At 29.6% G+C, this 9433-nt stretch overlaps 1 protein-coding gene across 1 annotated transcript; it reads left to right on the top strand.

Moving 5' to 3' along the window:
• Nucleotides 1-808: 808 nt before the first annotated feature.
• On the top strand, nucleotides 809-3953 carry LOC113401183 (DNA excision repair protein ERCC-1). The gene is made up of 5 exons (XM_026640995.2): nucleotides 809-1032; nucleotides 1145-1200; nucleotides 1483-1677; nucleotides 1793-1978; nucleotides 3668-3953. The coding sequence occupies exons 1-5, from the start codon at nucleotides 936-938 to the stop codon at nucleotides 3947-3949; spliced, it is 816 nt and encodes a 271-aa protein (XP_026496780.2). The 5' UTR covers nucleotides 809-935; the 3' UTR covers nucleotides 3950-3953.
• The last annotated feature ends 5480 nt before the right edge of the window (nucleotides 3954-9433 follow it).

Raw genomic sequence — 9433 nt, 5'->3', positions numbered from 1 at the left:
TTTATCTACTTTTGTGGCGGTTCTAATAAATATGATTTTATGGACACGAATAAAATAAACAGTTTTACTATAAGTATTCCGATTTTCTGCAAACCAATATTAGAAATAGGCCTCAACCTATAAAAATATGTATTAAACTTTTATTCTCATTAAAGTGTTTTTAGAACCTATTTTAGAAATAAGCTCTTAGTCTTTTAATCGATTCATTATGTGGTTTTAAAGTTTTTAATATTTTACCGAAATATGTCAAAACGTTTTAATAGTAATCTAGAATAAGTACTTAAAAAAATTAAGTGCTTATTTGCTTATTTTACAAAACACTTTTATATCCAATGCTTGTTGTTCAAAAGCTCAACTCTCCTTTAAACTACAGGTTATTATTATTATATTCGTTTATTAATGGTCGTTGTGTGAAGTTATGACCTTTCGCATTAAACGACTATTTAACTATATATATGTGGGATTATAGTGATTGAAACGTTTTAAAAAGAGTGATATTTCTTTAATAATTTCCGAATCCAAATTAACACGTCTTACATCGGGTTACATTCTCTGATAGCTGTCTAGTGTCATCATACTTATAAAGAATAAATCCTCTAGTAAGGAGGTGTAACATTAAAATAATTAACCTAAATATCTTAGTATACCACATATATATATATATATATAGTTTACTTACATTATTTACAATGCTTATTAAGATATATAACAAAAGACTGATAAAAATATGGAAAAAATATCTGTACGCGAATCAAAAAAAAAACATTTCTTAAATGTCTATAATCTATATACTTTCTGATATCTTCTATGCACTCAATTGACTTAATGTGTCATAAATTTGAAACATAAATATTTGAATTTTTTTAATGAAGACTGAATCGTTATAACATACTGTGTATTGTATGTATATCTAATAAAAAGTTATTAAGCCCGCAATGGAATTAGAAGACGGATTCGATGACATTCTAGCAGAAATAAGTGAACCGTCATCACCAAAGAAATTAAAAACTGAGCCCGATTTAGAACAGCCAGGTTTACTACGATTTTCGAAAGTTTTATTATTATTCTTTATTATGGATATTTTATTTGATAATAATAATAATTATTATATATGTTTTGATAATATTATGGATAATACTTTTAGGCACTTCAAAACCATCTGTTTCGAGAACACACTGTGTAATAGTTAATCAAAAACAGGTAGTGATTATCGTACTTCCGTCATTAATATTGTAAATGTTTGTAATATTGTGTCTTACTGCAATACTAAGGGGCAAAGTACATTGTTAAAGAAAATGTAAAGATTGCCATGATTTTCCATTTGCCAAATCATATAAAGAATGTTAAATATATTTGTGCTACAACGGCTTGAGCTTAATATTTCTAATACCAAAAATAATGCACAAAAAAAGTATATATTTCACAAATCAACTACCATCTCTTCATTGTTTCATTAAAATAAAATAAACATAACAATTTCAGCGTGGAAACCCACTATTAAAATATGTTACAAGTGTCCCTTGGGAATATGATGATATTATTCCTGATTACGAAATAGGCAAAACTATCTGTATTCTTTTCTTATCTGTGAAGTATCACAACCTCAATCCAGATTATATAAATAACAGATTAAAGGAATTGGGAAAAAAATATGACCTTCGGGTATTGTTAGTACAGGTAATTGCAATTTTGAAATTTATCACAAATTTATTTTTATTAAATATAATATTTTTATTTTATTTCAATCATATATTGTTGAATAAAATGCTATACAGTGAACTTTTATTTAAAGGTTGACTTAAAGGATCCACACACAATTTTAAAAAATCTAACACGAATATGTCTCCTTACTGATATGACTCTCATGTTGGCGTGGAGTCCAGAAGAGGCAGCAAAGATAATTGAAAACTATAAAATATTTGAAAATAAGCCACCTGATAAAATTATGGAGAAAATTGAAAATGATCCACATCAAAAAGTAAGCTTTAGTTTAATTAATTTGGCTATTATTATATACCAATCACCTTGTCATTGCTAACTGCTCTGTTTATAACTTGTGGCTGCTTACTGCATTGCTTCCTATAACATTCAATTGAACTTTTTTTTTATTTACTAATAAAAACCAATAAAATGATGTAATTATATTCCACTCTCCTCTTTTAAACTTCTTTTGCTATTGCATAAAACTTTATAAGAACTTGTCCAGACATTTAAGTTAAATTTAAAGTTTAAAATGTAATAACAAAAAAAAATTTTTATTAAAATTAAAAATATTACATTAAAAAAACAACAATCCTATTAATCACGAAATCTCAGAAACTATAACACCTACAAACTTTTTTAAAATTTGGCAGGTAGATTCCTTATATTGACATTTGCTGAGCCGAGATGGCCCAGTGGTTAGAACGCGTGCATCTTAACTGATGATTTCGGGTTCAAACCCAGGCAGGCACCACTGAGTTTTCATGTGCTTAATTTGTGTTTATACTCGTGCACGGCGGTGAAGGAAAACATCGTGAGGAAACCTACATGTGTCTAATTTCAACGAAATTCTGCCATATGTGTATTCCACCAACCCGCATTGGAGCAGCGTGGTGTAATATGCTCCATACCTTCTCCTCAACGGGAGAGGAGGCCTTAGCCCAGCAGTGGGAAATTTACAGGCTGATTATGTAAGAACGGATTTTACGAAACTCCACCTCTAAGAGGGCAAAACGGGGTTAAAAGTTTGTATTTTTTAAATTTCGCGCGGGTAAATCCGCACGTTCAGCTAGTCATTACATGGTATAAAACTAAGTTGCTTACCGGTGTCTGCCCCTGTGTATGCTTTGATCTTTAAAATTATACAACGGATTTTGATTTCGATGCGGTTTTTTTAATAGATGTATTAATTTATAATGGAAGGTTTATATGTATGATACATGCACAATATGGTAGAGAAACACTGATAATTTTAGAGGTTTATAAAGTGATGTCGTAAATAAAAACATTTTTTGCGCTTACAATTCAAACGTTGGCCGAACTCTACGAGATAGATCAAAATAATTTACTACAGTATTGTACACCTTATATAGTTCTTCAAAAAAGTCAAGGATGGTCTATCTCTTAGGGATAGTTCCTACAATAACCATTTTTTATCCTTTACTTTTTACGAGAAATAATGGCTTATTTGCGAAGCGATTTTAAGCAATACAGCATTAAGCCTTATCCAATTAAGTGCCTTAAGTACATTGTGCATTTAATAAAGATCAATATCGCTCTTTACAACATGTAATTTAAATGAATATATTCGAAGATAAACAGATTTAAACCGCAGAAACATAGCGGTTTGTATTGTCTAATGACTGAAAAACTGAACGTTGTAAGACATTCTGTAGTATATTTAGAATCAGCATTGCACCCGTGCGAAGTCAGGGTGGGTCGCTAGTAACTAATAAATTTAATGAATAATGGTATGAGATATTTGATCCTCCTCGGTGAAACACACCGAGTCTAGTGCTAATTAATAATGAAATTTCTACGCATCTAAAATCGCAGCGCTTTTCGCAGATAAAATGGATAGGATTATTATTATATTGTTATTACGTAGTAGTTAACCTTACTTAATATTTTATTTTATGTATTAACTGTTGTTTCGCAAACGATTAAAACCCTTTTTATTTTATAGATAGTGAATGCCTTGTCATCAATAAAGCCAGTTAATAAAACGGATGCCATGACACTAATTACTAAATTCGGTACACTGGAGAATATTATTAAAGCATCTGAGAAACAGCTCGCTGAATGTCCAGGTTTTGCGGCTACTAAGGCTAACAAGCTGTATAAAGCCCTACACGAACCTTTCTTAAAAATAAATGATAAAATTGAGACAAGAAACAAGCCTGATGAATTTTCAGAGAACCTTTCCTTAGAAGATATAGAAAAAATCGAAAATGATATAAAAAAATAGTAATATGTTTGATTGCATACATTTAAATAAAAACTTATTATTTGTATACATGTAAATAAAAACTTATTAGGTATTGTTTTTATTTTATATCTTAAAATATTGTTCCTTTGAAAAATAAGACACTTAATACTTTATCTAATAAAATTATTCACATAAATTATTATAATATAGATTTAAAAAAAAAACCTACAGGTTATTTTTTAGAGGGCAATTATTTAAAAAAAAAACGCAAAAGAAAATCCTGTAAATGTCTTAATGCTAAGGTAAGGCCTCTCTTTTTTTGTGAGGGTTTGGCTTTTAGTCCACCATGCTGTTCGAATGCGGATTGTTGGATACAAGTTGCCCCAAGATGTTTTCCTGTACCGCCGAATACGGGGTGAATTATAAACTAAAATTAAACGCACAGCGGTGTAAGTCAGTGGTGCTTATCCAGCTTGAACTCAAAATCTGTATAATCTGTATCTGTAAGACTATACTATAGTATATGAGTTATTAATTAGTGATAATAATACAGATTCTGTTCTACTGTCTCTATTCTCTTTTTTATCTACTAATTACATTGTATACTGATAATAAATACCCACCTATTACATAATTTGCGCACGTTATTCAAAAAGTTAAAAGATCTCTTCCACGCAACCCCTATGACAAAAAATAACTATAAACATGAAAGAAATAATTCGTATTATTACTGTTTTGAAAATCGGGTGTGTAGCGTCGTGAAAGCATTATTTTTTGTGCTTTAATCGTATCCGACATTATCACAAACACGTAGTGCTTTACTGTTATTAACGATCTACTAAATCCCTTTTCTTGCATATTATCCCGTTCGAATAAATGAGACGAGGTTTTCGGGAATTATATCTTTATACATTCAACATAACTCTAAACTATACTTGATTATTTGTAATACTTGGGGAAAATATTCGCTGGCTTCCTGCACCCCGGCCCATTAATATCCATCTATTAACACCCACCAATGCTTTGTACTATTTTGTTCCGATTTGAAGAAAAAGTGAGCCAGCGTAACGAGTACAAGACACATATTTTTCCCGAAGTATGAGGTGATTACCACTTACTATCAGATAATTCTTTTGCCAGTCTGCCAATAATAATTTTATGTAAAGCAAAATAAATCCCGAATCCATAGAAGTAACGTCATTAATTGTTTGTATTAAATAAAGAGAACTTCTTAATACTTACATAGCTTTACGCAATTGTATTGACTGTAATGTTCATTTTTAATGAAACATTAAGTTATGAAATGAATTTTGTGATAATTCTGAATACGTCATATATATATATATATATATATTGCGCTGAAAAGTATTGTTCGAGGATGAGGGACATGACTTGATGATTACTTTTTTTGTATCTCGAAAGCTGTGAAGTGTAAAGTATTTGAAGGCTTGCCTGCTGGAGTCGCTTGCTCGTCGAGTCGAGGCGGTGTGCGCGGGGTTCAAAATAAAATACACTAACAGCGTCAAACCGGCTTCGCCAGCGTTTGGACGTGGAGCGTTTGGACGCTTGTAGAGTGAACGAAATTAACTAGGCGCGAAAATTTGACTACATAGAAGTAAAAGCATTGAAAACATTATTCAAAAATATATTACTTTATTTTAATGATTTGACTTAAAAACATTTTTTCAAACAATTTTAGTCGTATAAAATGAAGTAGCGTTATAGGTATAAATTTAAAATAACGGATGTAATTTTAAATAATTGTAGTAAATCCTAAATTCATTTTCGTTATATATATTTTACAACTTTTTATTTAAGTGATTATGTAAAAGTGTAACGTTTTAAAACAATAGGTGTGAAGTAAACTATAGGTGTGAACTGTTGGGAATATAACAGGTCTTTTTGTGACTTTAAACATTGTTTTCTGAGACCACAATTATTAACTGCGAGGAAAATATTTGGTAAGTTTGATTTTTATAGTATTACTGCATTAAAAAAACAATAAAATATTAATCAATCATAATACAATACTAAAGAATAGAATATAAAAAACTGATTAATATTTCCAGTAGATACAATATTTAAGCGATGTTAATATTAATTTATAATTATTAATAGGTATATTTAGGTATTTAGTATTTTTATACTATATTTCGTTTAAAATTATGTAAAACTAATATAAACTTAGGATATATAAATAAAAATATTCCTATGATGTGATTATATATTTATTATTTATGTAAATAGCATTTTGGTACTTGTTTTCACAATATTATTTATTATTAAAAAAACGTACTTTATTTAATAATATTACACTTATTACATTTTCATATCATGTTACAACGAGCTGATATAGAAATAATCTTATAACTTTTTAATTATGTAAGTTTGCCGTTTAAAAATGTAAATTAAATATATTTATATATAGTTAATGAATATGTTTTTAAAGATTAACCTGTTTCATATATTTAAAATACTTATTGACGATATTCCAAATTGGACACGTCAAGAAGAAATTATTGCATGCAATATTCACGATAAGCGTCCACGCGCTCTTATCGCGGTTTTGATATTTTGTTTGAATAAAGAAAAATGATAATTTTTAAGAATATTTTGTAAGCAATAATGAGTTACTTTTCTTATTAAGTCAGTCATATATTCAGTCAGTATACTATAAATAACTATTTAATTAAATTTAAGATAAAAAACTACGGTTTTTTTTTAAATCATCGTTTTTTATCTCGACTTTTAAATCGTCATTCGATATAAAAAATAATTTTATATGGAAATAATATGTCACCGGCACTTAATATATATTCTTTGCATAGCTACCTACTTATCTTTTAACCAGTTACGAAAGACACAAATACGAGTAGATTGTATACTATTATATAGTGAGGTATTCACTTTTAATGAGACAGTAGGCCTGTATTGTAGTAATTTCTTACTATGGTTAAAAAAATAATGCCAAGCTTCTTAAGGTAGTTGTTGGCAAGTGTATGTTATTTAAAACTACTGCGAACAGGTGAATATAGCACGTGCCTTAGCCAGGTGGAACCAAGCATTTTTTATCATGATCAGATGCAAGCTCTTTTGATAAAATACTATGTTATTTTCATTTATCGCCTGTTTACTCGATAACTGGACGCACGAAGTAAAAAATAAATAATTAAGACTTAACTTTTTTTTTGGATGCAGTATAAGCAAAGACTGATCAATTTATAATCTAAAGGTTTCATTCGTCCTTAATTTTTAAAATTGTTATATACCTCTCTGTTAATTCAAAAAACTATATATGAAAATCTAACATTCTTTTATGTTATTCTAACACGAGCGTACATAATGTTGCTTTTAATGAAATATATTGTACTTACACTAGGTAGGTAAGTAGCGTGACTAAAAAATTTTAATTTTTTGCGATGGCACTTGAACTTATACTGAATAGCATTTGTGTCTAAATGAAAATACATGATAGCTCTAGAGTACTTTTTTAGGTTCGAACATTTTGAATTTAGAACATTTGAAAAAAGAAGCCGTGGATGATCATTTAAAGTTCTTTGTTCAGACTTTCACTATTATTTAATACATTTGACAATAATTTTATAGAATACGTTTTTATTTGTAATTTAATAATCTTTATAAAAAGTTAAACGTTAATTATAATTTTTTTTTCTTTAAACCTTGCACTATATTGTACAAAAGATGGGCTTTCATGTTCATTCATTCAAAATAAATTCCTTAATAACCATAGGAAGTGAAAGAAAAATATATTACATTAAAGTAAAAACAATTTACTCATACTATAAGTACATACACAGATAATATGGACTCATATTACACACTTGTAGAATATATATACCTATATCTCACAACATAGGTACTGAGAGCGTAATGGATTGTTTTGTGATAAGTGAATCGTGCGCTGACTGTCGTGATCGCTTTCATCGAGATACAATTTTATGTGACATTGACTCTTATACCTTTTATGCAATTGCTAGCGACCCACTCTAGATTATTACGACTAGAACAATGGACTACTAATTGTGGAATCATTACATTTCTAAATATTAAACAATATATTATAATCAGATATGGTATTTCCGCTCCAAGGCCAGTTCGGCAACTACTTGAATAATATTAATTCGCGGTAATACATCTTATTGTTCACCCTATGCCATTTCCCTTGCGTATCAGCACACCTGCGCGATCAAGTCTATTTTAATACAACAAGACATTCTAATAATGCACTTCTAACACACCATCACAAATATAATTAAAATTTAAACAATAAGTTTAGTAACTAATAATTCGTCAACGTTTACTATACGCATCAATAAATTATCTTTTAAAATTCCTATGCACAATCTTTTTTAAATCAGTCACGGTGACTTAAGGCTTAGTAGTAAGTCGGAGAAACTTTCTCATTACTTCCACGGATAAAGTCAAACCATTTATAAACTTCAGTGTTCCAATATACTTAGGAATAAGGTTACGTTAAGAAGGGTTTATAGCGTCGTTACCCCGTCGACAATGTACTTTTATTATTTTTGGTTAGAGGTTTTCACAACATATATACATAATGATAATGTCATATTAATTATCGCTAAGAAAATTAAATATTTTTTGTAAATAATTGTAGAAAATAAAGCATCTTATGTGATTACATCATTGTTTTATAAATACACCTATAATTATTAGAAAAAGATGGAATGGTGAAGTCAGAATTTATAATAGGCGAAACGCGTAGAGTCGTAATAATAGCGACTAATATAATGCGAGGCGCGGCGGGCGGTTTGACTCGTGCCGTCTCGCGGGTCGGCGCACGCGCAGCCTCCGGTTTTGCTCCTTTTGTGTCACGTATAATAAAGCATATTCTTTCGTGTGTGTTGTGCCTCTACATATTAGTCCAGCACACATACACCGTACCTTTCTCGAACTGTGCATACTGACGAAAGATTATTTTATACTTGTACAAATGTTACAGATGCACGTAATGTTTTACGAGCCGTATTAAACTTTGCCTAATTTGAATTGTCGTTTTACATGTGTTTTCATTTAATTGTTACATACAATAATGTTGAAACGAATATATTGAATACTAAATTGCTGCAATTAAAAAAAGGAATCAGTGTAGAAAAAAATGATTGTTTTGCAATAGCTACACATATTTGCTTTAGGCGGCACGACAAAGCGGCTTCAACACGTACTTAAAAAAAAACATGCTACGTGACGTGCTAAGTATCTATATAGTATATAAAGAAATTGATTCTTACGTTTCCACTTTTTTATTTGTTCTTAAGTCTCTAGAAAATCTTTTCTGGCAAAACATACTCGTAGTTACGTTCCTTGCTACAGACAGAGGTAGTTTAAATAATTGTGAAAAAGAAAATAATAGCCTAATAATTTATCGTTTGTATAGGTTTATCTAGAATCCGTATTTATTCGTGGTATTTGTTATTCAAATAAAAATAAGAAGTAGTTTTATGACGACGTCAGGTACAATATAGTCTTGAACTTTAAAGA

Source organism: Vanessa tameamea, chromosome 7, assembly GCF_037043105.1.
Source record: "Vanessa tameamea isolate UH-Manoa-2023 chromosome 7, ilVanTame1 primary haplotype, whole genome shotgun sequence".
NCBI lineage: Eukaryota > Metazoa > Arthropoda > Insecta > Lepidoptera > Nymphalidae > Vanessa > Vanessa tameamea.
Note: the sequence above shows the minus strand (reverse complement) of the source record. Positions and strands in the feature narration are given on the sequence as shown.